A 20,146-nucleotide genomic window follows, 5' to 3' on the forward strand; every position below is an offset into this window, starting at 1 on the left:
TGGCCCTCTCAGTTTTTTATCAGTGTCGTAGTGTCATCCAAACACAAACTAAGTATTTGAAAACGGGTTAATGCACAAAACGTTGTTAAGCAGAATTCTGCCCAACATTATGATTATCATAAAGTAGTGAACAGGTATGAACAAGAGAGTTGCGGATAACAGATTCAAATCCCAAACTTTTTCCCTCGCCGCCCCCGCCTTGCGGGTTCTGGTCTGGTGCGGATTCGGGTCAAAGTGGATCCAAAGAAGGCCCGCATCGCGATAAAATTGCCCAGGTGCCTAGCTTGACTCTGGCGCGCGCGCCTTCTCGCTGACGATGGACGCTGCATCCACGCCGGAGAAACCCCCGCCACCGCCGGAGACATCTCTCACGCCGGAGACCGCTCTCACGCCGGAGTCGGCAGGTGAACCAGAACGAAAGCCACTAGAGCAGAAGGAGCCCTCTGCTCCACGCACTACTCGCCCGCCTGATGCGGCTGTTTCCGGGGTCGACCGGGTTACGGTCCCAAGCTACGGAAGTAAGCCAACCCTCTACAGGGCTCGAGTTCCGCCCGAACTCTGACTAATCTCTGTCATCTTATTCTTCTTTTTGTTGCCTATCCCAGGATGGTTTTCGTTCGACCGGATCCATGATACGGAACGCCGGATGCTCGCTGAGTTCTTTGACGGGCGGTCGACGGCCAAGAACCCTAGAGTGTACATGTACCTTAGGGACTTCATTGTGAAGAAGTACAGGGAAAATCCGTCGAGGAAGATTACCTTTACCGAGGTAAGGAGGATGCTCGTTGCAGACGTAGGCTCTATCCGGAGGGTATTCGATTTCCTGGAGAGTTGGGGATTGATCAACTACACTCCGTCGAAGCAGAGTCTGCGGTTGGAGGAGAAGGAGAAGACGTCCGTCCCAGTATTAGCATCTCCAGGAGCAGCTTCTTCGCCGGCCATGATGTCGGAATCTGCTCGGCTGTCCCGGTTCTTCAATCCTACAGTTTCTGGAGAGATTACGATGGACGCAGGGAGAAACATTAAGGACGGGACTAAGAAACTGTGTAGTGGTTGTAAGTCGCCCTGCAGCAACACGTGCTTTGATTGCCGTAAGGTTAGCTTGCTCTCCATTATTTATCTATCGCAAATGTATGGAAATGATTTGGTTTACATGGGATTTTTTTTTTTTTTTTTTGCGGCATAGTTCGGCAGAAACAAAAAGTCATTTTACATTATACCAAAAAATGAGGTGCTCTGTCTTGGATAACCAAAAGCTAAAATGTCGAAACGGTCCCGTAACAAAAGAGAACGGAAGACTGCTGAAAGGATCGAATCTGGAAATTAGTATTATCAGCAAACACTGAAATATTCATGGATATAAGTGGAAAATATGGAGTGAAATTGGTACAGTATGTTCACATGGTGGCTGCTATGAAGGGAAGAACATGGGAAACAGCATAGGAAATGACAGCAGGAAACAAGGGTCTATAGGCTGATGTAAAGCAGAAAGACGTTGTTAATAGTCTGTTCTGGAATTTCAAGTCTTGTTCTCGGAAACTGAGAAAGAGGATTTATTTGTCAAGGGAGATAAACTAGAAAAGGTCTGAAAATTAGCTCCTAAACGCTCTAAGCTTATTTCGGTTAGGATTACCTAATTGTGTTGGCATTGGAGCCCATCTGAAACTATCAATGTATTCTCAATGGTCTTGTCATTGTCCATAGGCAATCTAGAATGGAGAAAAATGAATAAACATTTTGCATTTGAAACTGTTGAAATGTTCAAAAAATTTATGCTACCTACGGTAATGTTTTTTCTTTTGCTATGCAATTAGGAAATAACCCTATGGACCTTTGCAATTCTAATAAGTCACCTTGTTTTACCCTAGGAAGCATGCCTTGATTGCAAAGGGACCTCCATCATTCACTATGTATAGTTCTGATCAATTCAATATGAGGTGAATGTGCTAGCTAGAAGGTGGAAACATGCAGCATATAGTGTGTCTAGTTTACGGCTAGGGTGACTGGGGTATTTAATCCTGTTCACTTGCTTTTCATTGTCATCCATGTGGAAGATAGATCTCGATTGACTACTGTGAGGTCAACTTTGTACGTGGATGCAGATTGGCAGGATTCCACTTCGTCTAATGTCCAATCCTCGTGCACTTCTCAAATACCTCTTTGTTTAGGTCCTCATGCACTTCTCAAGTACCTCTCTGTTCTTTAGGTAACCCTGTCTGGCATTTTGAAGCATGCACTTAGGGACCTTGATTTATTCAGTAAGATAGTCAACAACTTCATTCTGGAAATTGAGCAAGTTGGAAGCACCTTTAAATTAATATCCTTGTGTAAAATTGCATTCTTGTGAAATCTAGAGCATGAAAGTGGGAAATAATCTATCATGTATTAGTGATTGGTTATCATGAAGGCTTAAGCTTATTTCTCTTTTTGTGAAGAATAGGTGTCAATTGTTAACCATAATTCTTGGTATAGATTCTATAGAATAACATACTTAGTGAATTTGGTTGAGCTGGTTTGTTCTGAGCCTGAATTGCATACCAATCACAACCTGAGTTAGCAAACTCTTGTAGATGTAGGATCAGTCCCTACCATGCAGGTGCTAATGTTGCTGCAGGAATTTATCTCACATGTAGCACCCGTTCGATGCCTGCTCCGGTCTGGATCCTGCTAGAAAATGCATCTTGAAAGATGAGTGCATTTCACTGCATGGAGGACTGTTTCATCAGGCTGCAGTCTGCCATGTTCAGAACTGTCAAACCAACTGTCGTCTCAGATCCCAGAGATTCATTCATGTGAAGCTGTAATTAGATAATGCCCAGCAAAGAAAAGTCAAGGAAACAGAGTCGCTACCATACAAAGCAACATGTGCTTTGGTCTCCAGGAAGTGGTGGAGCTCTAATTTAGAGTTTAGACTTTAGACTGCTTTATGTTTTATTTATGGTTTTGGAAATGCTTCAAGCAAGAACCAATGAGTTGCCTGTTTTTTTTATCTCACTTGGCTTTTCATCTGAAGAAAACAGAAGTTTTCCTTCAAAGTCTCCAACTGAATCTTTATACAATTATGTGAAACTGTTGATGTTTAGAGCACTAATTTTATGTATTTTAACAGGCTGATGTTGTTCTTTGCACAAGATGCTTCATTCGTGGCAACTATCAGTTTGGCCTTTCTGGTGCAGATTTCAAGCGGATTGATCTTACTGTTGCTCAAGAGACTAGAACAGGCTGGAGTGATGCGGAGACATTGCGACTTTTAGAAGCTATCTTGCAGTATAATGATGATTGGAGGATGGTATCTGATCATGTTGGCAGTAGGACTGAGAAAGAATGCATTGCTCGGTTTATCAAGCTTCCAATAGGGGAGCAGTATATTGAACCTTTAAACATTCAGGATGACAAGGAACCTGCTATAGGTGAGGAAAACGGAGAAAGAAATGGTGTGAATCCAACAAAAAGAAGGCGTCTTACCCCACTTGCAGATGCAACCAATCCAATAATGGCTCAGGTGAGAACAGTTGGTAGTTTTAGAGATCTTGAAATTTGCTTTAACTGAAAACAGTGAATCGTTATTGAAATTAAATCATGGTATTTGGCTTCAACTGGAAACATCTAATCATTGACAGCGTGTAATTTGATTTGTTCAAGAACGACAATTGGATACTTCTATTCTCTAAAAGCTTCCATGACGTATCATGAAAGGGAAAAAACATGCATGAATCAGTTGTAGCCTTAAGGAAACAAAAGTGATTTAGCCAAATGATTCATATGTCCTGTGTAACAATTTGCTTAGACATTTCAATTAGGATAAGTATCTTGATGTGTTCACAAAATATTGTAGATTTTTGTTCTACAATGTGACTGATCTGTCTAAATGCTGCTAAACTTTCTTTTCATTTTTTGTCAGGCTGCATTCTTGTCAGCCTTGGTGGGCTCTGATGTAGCATCTGCTGCTGCTCATGCTGCTGTTGCTGCTATATATGATGACCGACCTTATTCTCAAGGTATAGAAGCTTCCTTGCTGCAAGGTGCAGTTACTGACCATGTAGTCTGAGTTTTCCTTTAAACCTCGTGGGCCATAAAAGGGAAACTTCAGTAATGTGCTGGGCATGGGTTTCCTAAACGACATAATCACAATAATATAGTTGTTGTTAGGACTTAGTGGCCCTCCAAGTTCTCTGTACAACTAGTTATTTGGGTTAGCTTAAAACATCCAGGTTGGAACAGTAGAGTTCAGCACCTGGAGTGTGTCGTTTGCCCTAAGACAAAAAAAGAAAAACAAAAAAAGCAACAGGGAGACTTTCCTTATAGTCAAAGGTGAGGTACTCTGGATTTTACATCGAGGGGCAATTAGAATAGGTGATGGAAAATATATCCCTCATTCTTCTGCAAGTCTTGTCCCTCATTCTTCTGCAAGTCTAACACGTCCAGGAAAAATCTGCGCTCTCTATAAAAACATGATTGTCTTTAGATAGAATTTTTATGCTTTTTAACAAAGAATTATAATGATACACACTATTCCCAAATATAGTTCTCGTTTTTCATTGCAGATACAGCTGCTGAAAGAAATGGAGTGGCAAGAGCTTTAGAGGACGCATCTGCACAAGCACATGCTCAGCTAGATCAAGAAGAGATGGATGTGGAGAGAGCGATCACAAATATTATTGAAGTTAAGGTACTTATTTTTTACAAATATATTAAAATCTAGATAACCTGAGACTTGCTTGGAAGTGTTGTTGCTAATACTTTGTTGGAAAAAAAAAAAAAAGCTGAAGGGGATTCGGGACAAAATCATGCGCTTTGAGGAGCAGGAATTGCAGACGGAGAAAGAGCGTATGCAACTGGACCACATGAAAGGCCTTCTATTTGCTGATCAGCTGAATTTTCTGCAACGAAGCTCCCATGCTAGATCTACCGACACTTCAAAGCCTGAAAGTGCTAAAATTGCTACTGATGTCACATGACTGCTATGCATGTACAGTGTAATCCAGTCTTCTTTGTTTAATGCGCTGTAGCCTGTCATAGTCCATAATTATTAAAAGATCAATGCCGGCGACAGGCCTTTCTAAACTGTTGGCATTGAGTAGCCCCTTTGCTTGATTGTGAGGGGCTGATATTACAGTCATGAACTTGCGGGTAACTCCGTCACCTTTTTGAATCATATAAAAAAAGAACGTGGCCTTGCAAAGGCCAGGATTTGTCTTGGCCCTCCTTTCAAAGCAAATTTCTTTTGCCTTCATAGTTTGTCCCATGAATGGCTAGCAAGAGCTTTCTGTTCTCCACTTGTTAATGAGTAACCGGAAGCTTTAAATGGACCTCTTCATTTATTTCTCTGGGGCATTTACCATGGATATGGATTTTGAGGAATAGCAGTTCTCCGTGACAACAAAGGGGAGGGAGGAAGAGAACCTGACGGGATCTTAACACACCTCGTCCAATCTAAGTTGTTGGACTAATATATATATATATATATATATATATATATATATATATATCATTTCGTTGGCCATTTCCATTACCACAAGGTTCCGGGATGAGTTGAAAGCACGTTGCTAACATGACATCCTCGTTTCAAAGGCTGCAAACATCCTCGCAAGACACTGCTTCTAGCAGGAGCCCTCTTTGGCTGCTTTTCAATGCTTGTGATGACCAATTTATCTTGGAGGATGGATGATATTATATAAATGTTAAAGTCTTGGCCCTTGTGCCAGCACCACTCAACCCACACATGCCTGCATATGACCCAACTTGCCAACAACTTTTCATCCCCCTTTGATCTATCTGGATGAAAATTTCCTTCCATAATTGCTAGACATGAACAGTACTGGAGCAGAGCCACGTGGGCGTACACGCAATTGTCTACATCATTCCTACAAATTCTCTTTATTTTTATATGGGCGCTTTCAACTATTTGCTTATTTTTTGTTGAGAAAATTTATGGTTTTGCATCTGAGGTTTTCTGTATTTTGGAATTTTAGTATTATGTAGCTTTTTAAATTTTAAAGTTTTGTTGGACTCTTTATGTAAAGGGTTAAACATAACTCTAATTATTATTTAAAGGAAAGGGAGCAGTCGGAACAGAAAATCTGCTCCTTACTCTCTTTCCTCCTCACGTTTTCTTCTTCTCCCTCTACTCTACCACTCTAAACAACATGGTATTAGAGTGTGTTCCTTCTTGGGACTGACCTGCTTCCCTTCATCCCCATCTCCACTCCTTTTTTCAATACCCATCGTCTTCCCATTCTTCTATTCTACTTACTATTTTGAGCACAACAGTTGGGTCATGTTTGTTGGGCCCGATCTAGGGTTTTGTCAAAAAAAAAGTCAAAACCCTAGATCGATGCCTCGTTGAAGTTGATGTGGCAGCAGTATAGTTAAGTGGTCTTCAAGATGGATGAACGTCAAAATACGTCACTCAAGCAGTATGGTTTACATTTCTGTTGAGGCTGCAGTTTACAAGTCTGCAAGAGCAGCAAAGATATATTGGTCTGGTATGATTTCTTTTAAGTTGATGCTGTCGACCAAATCTGGTAAATTTTTTTTAAGTACCCTACTGTTGGACCAAATTTCCTTATACCTGGGTGCTGATTACTCAAGTCTGTTGCAACATTGCAAAACTGTATATCAGTTTTCAGTTAGTTGGCATCCGAGTATTTGACGTCCATCATTTTTTCTTGTCAATCTATGGTGGCTGCTTGGTAGAAGAGGACTTTATTTGCAATACAACAGAAGCTTAGTCTGTCGTTGAGAGTTTTCCATCCATTATTCTACAATATGTTGTGTGTTGATAGTTACAAATATTTTTTTTTTTTGCCATGTGGTGATAGTATTACTATAGCATGGGTTTGTTGTGGGGTTGCAGAAACAGTGACTGCAAGGATATTCTTCCTTGTTGGAGATTAATTTGATATTTTATTAGTCAATATTCAGTCTGCCATGGACTTTCATATTCTCCTATTTTCGAGGTTTTATCATGGCTACTAGTAAATCTTTACAACATGACAGAACTGAACCTAGAAATGAGCAAACAGAGGCTGGTGTTGAGTACAAAGCCTTCTCAAATCCCTTTTCTTTTGGATCTACTATCAAACTTGATGGAGCCAACTACTATGTATGTTCTAGAACCTTCATGTTGTTAGTCGTTGGACATGGGAAGAAATATATATTGGAGGAAGATGTACCAGTTGAAAAGATTGGTAAATACGCATGGTAGGAGGAAGAAAACAGTATAATCAATGCTTGGCTTATGAATAGCACTCAACCTCACATTGTTAGAGAGTTTTGTTATTATAATACAACTAAAGATATGTGGAATTCTTTCTAGCAGATGTACTCTCATGACAAGAACATCAGCAAAATTTTACAGGTTCAGCAAGAATTGTTACAAATGCGGCAAGGTGACATGGATTTAACTGAATACTTTACAAAGTTGAAGTTCACTTATGAAAAGATGAATTCCTTAAAAACACCCAGTAAGTATTGTCTCAAATTTCACATGGAGCAAATAATTGTTGTTAAATTTCTTGTTAGACTATCATTGGATTATTCTACAGCCAAGACTCAAATGCTTATAGGACCAGATTTTTTTGATTTTTCTGATCTTGATGAGGCTTTTAACTACTCTTCCTCTATCCTCAAACAACTCACAACCATCTACTCTTGCCTCATTTGGAGGAGGATGAAGTGGACTATACTCTTCCCGTGGTAGGGGAAGAGGCCGAGGTCCAGGAGGACGTGGAAGACTTCAATGCACATATTATGGTCGTCTTGGTCACTTAGAGGATAGGTGCTGGAACAAAGTCGGTAAACCTAACTCATCCACATCGTCTACTGTGACATCATCATCCACTTCTGCTCCAAACACACAATCTATCAGTATAGTTCCTAAGGCGAAACCCACAGTTGCTTCTGTAGATGCTACATCTCTTAGTCTAAGTTTGGCCGAACTTGATTTAATTATGGAGCATCGATCAAATACTACACCTTATACTATATTTGCATCCACAGATATCACAAATTCAGCATATTCTGCAAGTAAAACCTCTTCTAATGGTTGTTGGACAATTGATTCTGGAGCATCTAAACACTTTTGTGGAGATACTAGTATTTCAAACCTACAGAAATTTAATCTCTTACAGTATGTTTGATTGGTAGATGGAATGTTATCTCCGGTAGAAGGGCATGGAGATGTTCATCTCTCTCCATCTTTTCATGTTCATGATGTGCTATATACTCTTGAATTCTCAAAGAATTTGTTATCTGTAAGCAAACTAACTAAAGAGATGAATTGCTGAGTCATTTTTTACTCGGGTACTTATGTATTTCAGGACCTATCGACTGGGAGGAAGATTGGTGGAAGTCATGAAAGAGATGGAATCTACTTCTTGGATGCATCTATTAAGGAGGCATCATTCTTAGTTGATTCATCTTCAAGTGTGTTCTATTGGCATCTCAGATTGTGTCATTCATCTTTTCCTAAACTACGGTTGCTATGTCCTCAGATTTCTTCCACAACTTCTATTTTTTTAAGCTTGTCAACTAGGCAGGCATAGTCATACTTCATTTCCATCAAGTCAAAGTCATTCTAGCCAAAATCTATTTGATTTAGTTCATGTTGATGTTTGGGGGCCTAGTCGGGTTCCAAGTCGATTGTCGTTTCGTTACTATATGTCCATTGTTGATGATTTCTCTCGTGTCACTTGGGTTTTTTTTATGAAAGACAGAACTGAAGCTCCTTGTATCTTGAAATCTTTTATATTGGAAATAAAAACTCAAATTAGTTCTTGTATCAAGGTTGTTCGCGCTGACAATACTCTCGAGTTCAAATCTACTTCTCTACTTGAATTCTATAAATCTCATGATATTGTGATACATTTTACGTGCCCTCATACATCTCAACAAAATGGTGCAGTTGAAAGAAAACATCGCCATTTGTTGGATGTAGCCCGCACGATCATAATTCATTCTCATATGCCTTCCAAATTTTGGGAAGATGCAATCCTGATCGCATGTTACCTAATAAATAGAATGTCATCCTCTTCCATAGACAACAAGATTCCAATTCAAATTCTCTACCTAAACAAGGCTTTGTTCTCTTTGCCTCCACATATATTTGGATGCAAATGCTTTGTACATAAACTTGGACCTAATCGAGATAAATTAGCTGCACAAGCAAGTAAATGTGTATTTGTGGAATACTCTAGAAATAAAAAATGATATTGATGCCTTGATCCTATATCTAATCGAGAGTTTGTTAGTGCCGATGTAATCTTTCTCTAGTCTTCTCCATCTTTCCTGCAAGCCCCTCATATCCACAGTCTAAGATGCCCCTTTTGTTCCACTTCTAATTCCTCTTGTTCCACTTGAGTCTCTTCCTTTTTTATCATCACCCACCTCTCCCAATCCCTCCATTCCATGGTTTAAAGATCATCCTCTCACATATTCAAGAAGAAATCCATCATCTAATGACCCTACACCATCTTACTCTTGGGATGTAAGTAGTTCTGAATTACATGACATGTTTGAGTATTTCCTTGATGCATCTCATCCTGATGAACTATCAATTGCTTTGCGTAAAGGGATCAGACAATGCACAATTCATCCTCTTTCTAAATTTGTTAGTACAACTCAGTTGGGAGATCATATGTGCAAATTTATTGATGTCTTGTCAGCTACTTCCTTTCCTATTTCACATAAACAAGTTATGTTGGACTCTAAGTGGTACCAAACAATGAAGGAGGAGATTGATTCTTTAATATTATGCCACACTTGAGAACTTGTTGAACCTCCTTCTGGGGCAGATATTGTCAGCTCGAAATGGGTATTTACTATCAAGAATAACTCAAATGGTACCGTTGAGCGATACAAGGCATGATTGGTAGCAAAAGGGTACATACAAACATATGGTATTGACTTCTTTGAAACTTTCTCTTCTGTTGCACGTCTAGGTATTATACGACTTATTATATCTGTTGCAGTTCATTATGGATGGAATATGTACCAACTTGATGTTAAAAATATTTTTTTGTATGGGGATCTATCTAAAGTAGTATATATGCAGCAACCGTCGGGCTTTGAGAAACAGGGGGAGTGTACCAAGGTATGTTTGTAAAAGAAGACTATATATGGTTTGAAACAGAGTCTCAGAGCATGGTTTTAGAAGTTGTGTAGTGTTGTGTCTAAGTTTGGGTTTTATAGATCTCCTTTAGATCATTCATTGTTCATAAAAAGACCTCAAGAGGTATGGTTGTTATGGTGATATATGTGGATGACATTATTTTAACTGATGACAGTGAATAAGAAATATAAGACACAAAGAAGTATCTCCAATAGCACTTTGTTACTAAAGATCTTGGCGCTCTACGTTACTTCTTGGGGATAGAAGTAGAAAGAAGTAAAGAAGGTCTAGTCCTTTCTCAAAGAAAATATGTTCTTAATTTGCTACAAGAGATAAAAATGACTGGAACTAAACCAGCATCTATTCCTATGAATTCTCGTATTCACTTATATGATGATAAGTCTGAACCTGTTAATAGCAAATCATATCAGTCTCTGATTAGAAAGCTACTATATGTAACCATTACTAGACCTAATATATCCTTTGTTGTGGGAAAACTAAGCCAGTTTATGGATAAGCCAAAAAAAGCTCATTGTGATGCAGCTATGCTATTATTGAAATTTCTAAAAGGTTCTCCTAGAAAGGATCTATTATTTAGAAGAAGTTCTTCACTTCAGATAGAAGCTTATTTTGATGCAGATTATGTAGGCTCTATTGATGACAGAAAGTCCACAAGAATTTGTATCTTTGTTGGTGGTAACTTAGTCTCTTGGAGAAGTAAAAAGCAAGCTGTTGTTGCTCGGTCAAGTGCAGAGTCAGAATACCGAGCCATGGCCCAAATTGCCACTGAAATCACTTGGGTGAGAGTCATGCTAGAAGGTCTTGGAATATAGACCGAATTGCCTATAAAAATGCAATGTGATAATAAAGTGGCTACTTATATAGCAAATAATCCAGTTTTTTACAAACGGACCAAGCATATTGAAGTTGATTGTCATTATATTAGAGACTTGGTTCAAGCAAGAATTATTTCTATTGAATATATTGCTTCAGAAGATGAAACTGCAGATATACTTACCAAAGCTCTTCCTATATCTGATTTCATGAAATATTGTAATAAGCTGAAGCTTGAGGGGGAGTGTTGAAAAAACTTACTAGTTTTGCATCTGAGGTTTTCTGTATTTTGAAATTTTAGTATTTTGTAGCTTTCTAAATTTTAAAGTTTTGTTGGACTCTTTATGTAAAAGGCTTAAACATAACCCTAATTATTGTTCAAATGAACCATCAATAGAAAATCTGCTTCTTACTCTCTTTCTTCCTCACGTTTTCTTCTTCTCCCTTTTCTCTACCTCTCTAAACAACATTTATATATATTGATACCCTTTTAGAAGGATGATAAATTTTGAAATAGTGCATCTCAACTTAAAATTTCTGGATCCACTGCTGGACATGAGTGTAAGCTGTCTTGAAACGTCCATCATTCCATGAGAAATGTTGTTGCGGAGTCACCAAATATACCATAGGCAACATTGACAAAAATATTGGCAGAATATGTTTAGCAGCTAAGGGTTGGTGGCGTTATGCTCCAAGTCCACCAATGAAGGCCCTCTGTTATAGGCTAGCTGGTGCCATCACCTCGGCCCACGAGATTAGAAATCTCCCACCAGATGTTTTTTATTTCCTCCATGGATTGAAAAGGAGGTGTTTTTCGTCCTCTTCATCTGACTTGCACAAGTTGCAAAGGGAGGCTAAACTAAACCCTGGTGCTTTAATATAGCATCAATCAGTAATATGTCCAAACTGCCAATATTGACTGTCCATTTGGCATGTAGAGCATTTAGATGGCTCCTCCCCGTAGTTCAAAATTTCCTTGTAATATGTTCTCCTCCCATAGAGTAGGATGAGTGATCGGAATACAAGGATGAGATGACCAAATGAGCTGGACATGGCCAAGAGGATTAAGCCTTGGGAGTTCTATGCTGAACCCAATGGAGTCAAAAGAATTGTTTAATTTCCAAAACATTAGACTCCACCAACTCTTTAAACATTAGACCAATAGTCTCATTCACCAAAGCTGCTTTATTATTTTCCCTTGATCCCCCAACCCCAGCTGCCTTCTGGGTTAGGGAAATACAAGAAGCTCCACTTGATCAAGTGATGTTGCTTAGAGGACCATTACTACCCCAAAGGAAGTGTTCTTAGTGGCTTTCAATATTTATGTTGACTATAACTGGAAGAACGAGATTCCTATAGAGAGGGACACCATAACAAATTTCAAAATCACCAACACACAATTTGCGTTGAAGCACTCTAGGTACAACGCAAGAAGAGCGTCGCCAATGTCATCAGTGAAGATCGCATTGCTGCTTTGTCTTTGATGATTTCTATCACATCGCTAATACTAGTGACAGTTTCCATCTCATCAAAAATAGTAGCGACACCATTATATTGTACCTGAGCTTATTAAACTTCAACTAACATTCCCACATAGGTATTAGTGTGAGCGATGTTTTTTCTTCACATCGGAGCTTCACACACATAACGACGGGAACAAGTAGCATCACTACTTCACCTTCAAAAACTTCTATCGCATCATAGGTTGCTAAGTGCCAGCGACACTTTACCTTTGCATCATAGCTTGACGAACACAGTGAGTAAGTTATTCGATGGTGGACCTACTACATATATAGGGAAGAGCGAGAAAAAAAATTAATAAAAACAATTAGTAGAGATGAGATATAACATACATGCAATTGAGAGGAGATTTAGACTTAAGTGTGACATCAGATTAAGATGAAACTAGGTCCATGTGCACTAGATGAATGTGTAAGCCACACTGCGGATCCCATCTTAATGCTGAAAACATGGTGAACTGCTACTAGAAATTATTTCTAGCCTATGGAATTAGTCGATGGTGTTGAATGGTATTTTAAAACGCAGTAAAAACCACTTTTGTTTTCTGAAGTCTCTTGAACTGATGCTCTGCCAAGAGACACTACTGTGGATGACTTTGATTACATCAAATAGGCGAGTTGAGTCTAGTATCTGTGCAGTCCATATAGGAGAATAAAAGCATTCTTTCAGATGAAGGCATCTCAATGCCTGAATGAATGAATTAAATTGCAATCTGAGATCATATGGCAACTTCTTTCAAGCATGGATAAGGGGGGCAAAAATGTATCGACCATGTGATCAACATGCACTTGGTCTATCTAAAGCATCAACTCCTCAATTTACTCAATTTCTCCATCCTAGGGAAAATGATAAACAATTTCTGCATTAGTTTTTTGAAAATGCTCTGAAATTGATGTTGTTAAATTAACATCATGGACTATGAAATTAATATACTATTCCTCGAATTGCTAAAAGCTTTACTTTCCCTATGACACCAACAAATATTACAGTCATAGTGATGGTTCATTTGATGACAATGAGGTCTAAATCATCATCAGCCATCTTTGCTGTAGTACATCAAGGGAGTAACTGCATGTGAGGTTTGGATGGGAAGATGAAGATTGTGGTTGTAGAAGTAGAAGTTTGAACATTAGCTGAATATTTCTTGGCGGCAACTGTAATCTATGGCAGTTGTTGTGGCCCTGACAATAATGGCACCATTGTAAATGTTATAACATACCACGAGGTAATTGTATTGCTTTGTGCTCCTGAGCACAAAAAACTAAGGGATTTCTCCAAGAAATAATAGATTTCTTGAATCGATGTTGCCTTGCTCTGTGTTTTAACAACAAATGGAAGGGAACACCAAGTACTGTATAGGCTGAATAGTCCAAGAACATAACTAGCACTGCTTTTTCTACTTTTGCATTTGGTAGGTTTTGCTCTATAACAACTTCAGTTGACTCAATTAACTCCAACTTCCTTATTTGTCTGAATCATATTGTACCCATGCATATGTTTTGGGACTTCTTGAGACCAATGGTTGCAAAGACATGTTTGAACTCTTCACCTAGACAAAGAATAAGTTCAGATGAACTACGGTGACAGTTGCAATGAATTGGACTATGATAAGGTGTTGAAATATGCATTAAAATGTACTCTTCCTTCTCTTTGTCATCTCTCTCAATAGAGGTTGAGATAAGCACCAAGCTCCTTCACTTCCATTCATAGCAGTCACAATAAGGTTGTTTCTTTCATGCAGATTTATTGATTTATCAGAAGGTGACAAGTCCCTTTTTATTCTAGGAAGCACCAAAGGACTCAAATCCTACAAAACATCACAATGAACCATTGTGATAGCATCCTTCCCCTTTGTTTGCAAGTTGTGTACATGAACTTTCTTAGCCATATCTTCCAAGCTAATGAAACATATAACAGCACCGACCTTGGTCCCTTACACTCAATGTCTAGCCTTTCGAACCATGTTTCACCTACAACTAAGAAAGGCCCAGAAATCAAGCTAAAAGATTGCTAAACTTTGTAAAGCTATTGTCTGTTGCTGATGTTGAAATAGCAAGAAGCTCAAAATGATGATTTTTTGAAGATAAGGACTCAATGTCTCTTATTGAAAGTGGAACCCATTTGGTGTCTATGAGGTTTATCTTCAACTCTCTGAAGCAGACCATGTGACCCTTAGGAATCATTGACACAAAAACTAGGAATTCTTCACTAACCAATGTTGGCCCAAAATAGCTCTAAATGATATCAACAAAAGACTCGGGCTCTTCTATTTAGATTACCTTCTAACCAGCAAAAAGGAGACAAGAATCTCTTGTTGGGAAATATTTTAATGGAAGTGGATCATCCATTGAAGTAGGGCACACAACATGAAACATATGCTAAATTATTGTCCAATTCTCGCCAACATTCATAGACGTTCAAGCTTCCCACTGTCACCTACAACAAGGAAAAAGAAAGAATCTAAAAGGAAGAAAATAAAGAAAGCCATGAGCTTCCCTAGTATGACATCACAAATTAATTGTGTCTACCTGTTTGTAAAGAATCTCATGCTTGGAGCATTAACAAATAGAATATTCTGTTTTTTAGTTATTGTTGTTAGTGATTGTTGGTCCACATAATGATGAAATTGGATGCAAGCTGGTTGAATTTCTAGCTGCTTAACTACTGAAATTGGCAAATGTAACATAAGCAATGGGGTCAAGAATGTGGCTACACCAGGCTTAAAAACTTGATCACGAAGAACTGTAGATGCCAAAAATACTGCATGCAATGGGCTAAGAGAGTCTGCCTTGAGGAAAAAGTGCGGGTTGTTAGTTAGGCTAACATCATGAGTAGGATTTGTTATAAACAAGATGTCCACTTCTAAAATTCTAGGGATCTCCTCTTGTATATCTTTCACCTGCAAGAGGCTAGTTTTCAGGCATTATGAGAAGTGATGCCATTTCAAATGAATACTCAGCATAATGTTTGAGAAGATGAAGTTTTATTGATTATCCCCTCAAATAGCCAAGCTTTCCCAACATAAAGTCAACCAGCCCTCTTGCTTGTAGAGGCTTGCTGTTGACATCAAAGAGCTCTCAGCATTACCAAATTCCCCATAAGAAAATGATTCTTTAGCCTTTTGATAGCTAGAGTAAGAGGTAGTTCTATGAGCTTTTAGACTATTATGTAAATCAAAACTTTTTTCAATGAAGCAATAATTTCGTGTGAATTATCATGCACCTTTTCCTCAACAATAACATAGACTAGATACTCAGAGTCAGGATTATTGCACATACATACTGCAAAGTTAAAATTTGAAACATTATAGAATTCAAATATTTAGATATATGGCATACATGACTTACAACTTTGCCACATATTTCTCTCTAGTCATCCATATATTTTGGCCCACATACCCAAACATAACAACATAATCTGGTTTCTCTCTAGTCTTATTGGCTCCAATAAATTTGTCATTTAGACATGGACAGGCAAGTGTTCATTGCGTTCTTCTTATTTTTGATGAGGATGTTCATTCTTCAAGAACATGCAATACTTTATTTAAAAGGAAACACTATAAAATATTAATCAATAAGTTTATACAATTCATGCTAACAGCAAGGACATAACTAGAAAAACTAAGGGTGCAAATGGACACAACATGTGTATCATAGTTCCTTCTTTTTCTACATGTGCATGACAACAACATCTTGTGACAACCTATTATCACCCCAAATTTTTCCAAAAGACTATTTTCCATTTTACTCAAACAAGATTCTCAATTAATTTGACCATTTTTACAATGATTTGGATCTAATTTTGGACCTAAGCCCAAGCTCAGCTCAAAATAGACTTCAATATCCATACCCAAGTCCAATTCACTTCCACTCAATCCAAAATGGATCCCTACGCCTATATTTGAGTCCAAATGCAATTTGGATTCAAATGTAAGTCTGAGATCTAAAATACACACCTTGATCAGAAATACGAAGCCGAAGTTAGAGGCTGAATCCTACGAACAAAATTAAGTCCATACTAAGAAATGGACCCATAAAGCCACTCTCAGATCCAAATTAGATCCAAAACTAAAGTTTGAATCCACATCAAGAATTTCAACTCAAAATCCAAAGTCGATACCAAAATAACAAATTTCGATACTATCAAGTGCCGCGCATGCATGTACAGACCTTCCCTTTGTTTTGCATCTCAATTTTGTGCCAAAAATAAGCTTTGAGCCTAAACTACTCGTCCAATCCTTGATCTGAGCCTCGGGCGTCGACTAGAACACATTGGCAACCAAGCAAACCCGATCTGGATCTAAAATGAGCCTAGAATCACACAAAATGAAGTTGGAATTTGTAACAAAATACCATTTTCCCCTTTAAACTGTGTTTTTTAAAAATAATTTTTATGTTTTTTTATGTGTGGAACTCAAATCCAACTCTCTCTAAGAAACTCAGCTAAATAGCCCCGTTCTATGATCTCAATCTGTATTACTTGAATGCTCTTTTCATACTTGTATTGTACTTGCTTTTCGTGAATTTCTTAGGCCTTTCGGGTATGCCACGTTGCATTCCAGATTATCTGGATGCTTACATAGGGAATCAAACCAGCATCGTTAGCTTGGAAGGCTAGGGTTTATAGTCGACATCGGTGATGCTATATTCATTCAGAATAGGAGCAGAGGGGTAGAATGAGAAGGATCAGCATGTTGCTGTAGCATGAACCATATAGATAAGACAGGTGGTATTTCCATGAGTTGGTAGTAATGGAAGGAAAATGTTTATTTAATAATATGATGGTGAGTAAGGGTTGCCCCTGTCTAGTAAGGGCCCTTTCTTTTTTGGCGAGATTCCCTTTGAGAGACATCTAAGTTCTGTTTGCTTCCCTTCTATCCCTCAAGGATTCATTTATCAACAGATTTTTTATCTTCCATTTCTGAAACGGTAAAAAAAAAGTACCTCCCCCACCCCGCCCCCCCCCCCCCCCCCCCCAACCAAAAAAATCATAGTGGACCTCTCCTTGTGATCAAGATGCCATAGCTCACTTCGACATTTCCCATTTCCCATTGCAAAGAGACCAAGGATTGGTGGTTGCAGAAGAGACGGAGAGACTGATCTTGATTGAAGCATATATGAGCAGGTTCCTTCGATGGTTCTCTTTGGAGGCCAAGGAGGCAAAAGCCACCCCTTATTGGTCCAAAACTAATCAATGAGGGGGCATTTTGCACCCCCCTCGCACATGCTCAGCGTGTTGCCCAGCATGCTGCCTGTCGCCTGCGCAGGCCCCCTTTTTTTTTGTAAAAAACACCCCCTTGAGGACAGTTTTAGTCTAATGGGTGAACATTAGCCCTGCCTACACCCCCAAAGGGGTGTTTGTGAGCTAAGGGCCGATCCCATGGTCAAGGCCTATTTTTAAAAAAAATTGAAATAATTCAAAACTATTAGGAATTCACATGAAAATATTGTTAAATTCAAAAAAAATAAATTTTGAGTTTTTGCTCCAAAGCTTCCTATAAATTCCCTCAAAATCTTTTCTCTTGGGCATGAGCTAACCCTTGGGAAACTTCTAGTACTTTCTCATTTGCAAACTTAGAGTTTTTCTTTGTCTGTCTCTCTATTTCTCTCCTCTTCTCTTCTTCTTTCCCAACCTTAGGAGCAAGCTTTTCCAACTTCCAATCTTCAAGAAAGTACAAGGAGGATTCTCGGAGAGGCATCTTCAACACCTTGGAGCTCCATTCAATGAAGTTTTATGATAATCCGAAGTAGGAGACTCACTTTCTAAAATCATTCTCAGTAGAGATATGTAATCAATATCACAATCATTTTTTTTTCTTTCTTTATCCATTCTTCATCTTTCATGGTCGTACAAGAAAAATCTCAAAATCTCTTCTTCGGAGTCAAGAGACATTTTTGAGTGCACTGAGATCATGAGAAGGTGAAATAAGATATCATTCTAGGATCAAAATGTGTTTCTCTCTCCTTTTGAATGTATGCTTTGTGTTGAGATGTTGTTCATGCATAGTTTATTGATTTTTCATATTTATATACGAATGAATGGTAAGAGTAAGTGCTTGGATTGGAATTTTTTTATTATTATACTGATTTTTAAGGTTGAGATTTGTCCAACCCGAGAAAACCCCTTACAAATGTGTACATGTTAGAGTGCATCTTTATGACATTCTCATGTCTAGCATTTCTTTTAATCACACGGTTAGGGATCCTAAAGAGAAATTTCTTATGTTATTAGCTTTTCATTTCGTGTGAAACAATTTTCTTGTAATAGATGAAATAATTATTGTTTTATGCTTATATAAAAAAAATATTTGGAATAATGTTTTTAAAATAATTTAAAAAATAAAAACCCTCTTCAATGAGGCCTTGAAGACTTAGCCTAGGCTCTTGCATGAGCTTAATTTCCTCTCTAGCCTACATAGAAAAATCTAAGTTGAAAATGCTCTCACTTATCTCTTAATTTTCATATTTGTATATGCGTATATACATGTTATATACATATACATGTACATGAATATCTCTCTTTACCTTTCTCTCTTTATGATTTAACATATTCTTTTATAAATTTTCATATACATATATGTATAAATAAGTATATATGTGTATTCTACTTTTTCTTTTAGAATCTTCTCTTTCTCTCCAAGTTAATACCTCCTTTTTAAATTTTAATGTACGTAGACACACACACACACACACACACACACATATATATATATATATATATATCTAGCTCTCTCTCTAAAATCTTCTTCTTCTTCTCTCTCTCTCTCTCTCTCTCTCTCTTTTTCTCCCTATTCCTTTTGGCTTAAAATATTTTCTTTCTTTCGAATATTTCTTTCATGAGATCTAAGATTTTAATTTTCATTTATTGGCTTCATTAAGACCAAAGCACAAGTAATGACTCAATATTAGAATCATGTTTGATGGTCTACAATCTCATTTTTTACTTTTTTTTTCCCTCTTCATGAAAATATTTAGAATAAGTATGTAAATAACTATAGATGTATGTGAATAATTTTACTTTCAATCACATAAAATCAATGCATTCATGCATTCGCATGCATTTGTAGAATTCACGAATGATCACAAGTAAAATTAGATGAAGCCTAGTTAAGTAGTAGCTGAACTATAGCAAAATCTTAAACAGACTAAAGTTCTTAAGAGAACACTAAATCGATTTCAAAAAAAAATCTTTAAAATACCCATATTATCTTCCAAAGATTTCCATATGATATTTGCAAAGTTTTCTCTATTTAAAAATCTCCCAAATCAAAATGGTGTATACTCTCAAATGATGCTTCAAAACTTTCCCATTTAAAAGTTAGAAACAAATTTTCAACATTATCTCTATGCACCACATTACATTTAGAATGAATAAAATGTTCAAAAAATAAAATGCATCAAAAATAAGCATACCCATTGGATTGGTTACCCCCGATAAAGGCACTGGGAATGGCCCATCATTGTACCGACAGCGAGTCTCTATTCTCCCTCATTCAAAAATAAAACTTTATATTTCTGAAAACACTCCAAAACCCAAAAAAAAAGGTTAGGGATGTAAACAGATGGTGACTGTGATGGAACCCGCCATCGTTTGGCTCTAATTAACATTGATGCATTTCTACTAACTTGAACATCTCTCATATTGTTGTTGTTAAAGTATGTCTCTTTCTTTGACCTTGAC

At 37.8% G+C, this 20,146-nt stretch overlaps 1 protein-coding gene across 1 annotated transcript; it reads left to right on the forward strand.

The window, feature by feature from the left end:
- The first annotated feature begins 273 nt into the window (after positions 1-273).
- On the forward strand, positions 274-5,233 carry LOC116249149 (SWI/SNF complex subunit SWI3B). Its single transcript, XM_031622326.2, has 6 exons — positions 274-518; positions 606-1,096; positions 3,110-3,502; positions 3,902-3,998; positions 4,545-4,669; positions 4,764-5,233. Exons 1-6 carry the CDS (start codon positions 317-319, stop codon positions 4,956-4,958), a joined length of 1,503 nt encoding a protein of 500 aa, XP_031478186.1. The 5' UTR covers positions 274-316; the 3' UTR covers positions 4,959-5,233.
- The last annotated feature ends 14,913 nt before the right edge of the window (positions 5,234-20,146 follow it).

Source organism: Nymphaea colorata, chromosome 1, assembly GCF_008831285.2.
Source record: "Nymphaea colorata isolate Beijing-Zhang1983 chromosome 1, ASM883128v2, whole genome shotgun sequence".
NCBI classification, from domain to species: domain Eukaryota; kingdom Viridiplantae; phylum Streptophyta; class Magnoliopsida; order Nymphaeales; family Nymphaeaceae; genus Nymphaea; species Nymphaea colorata.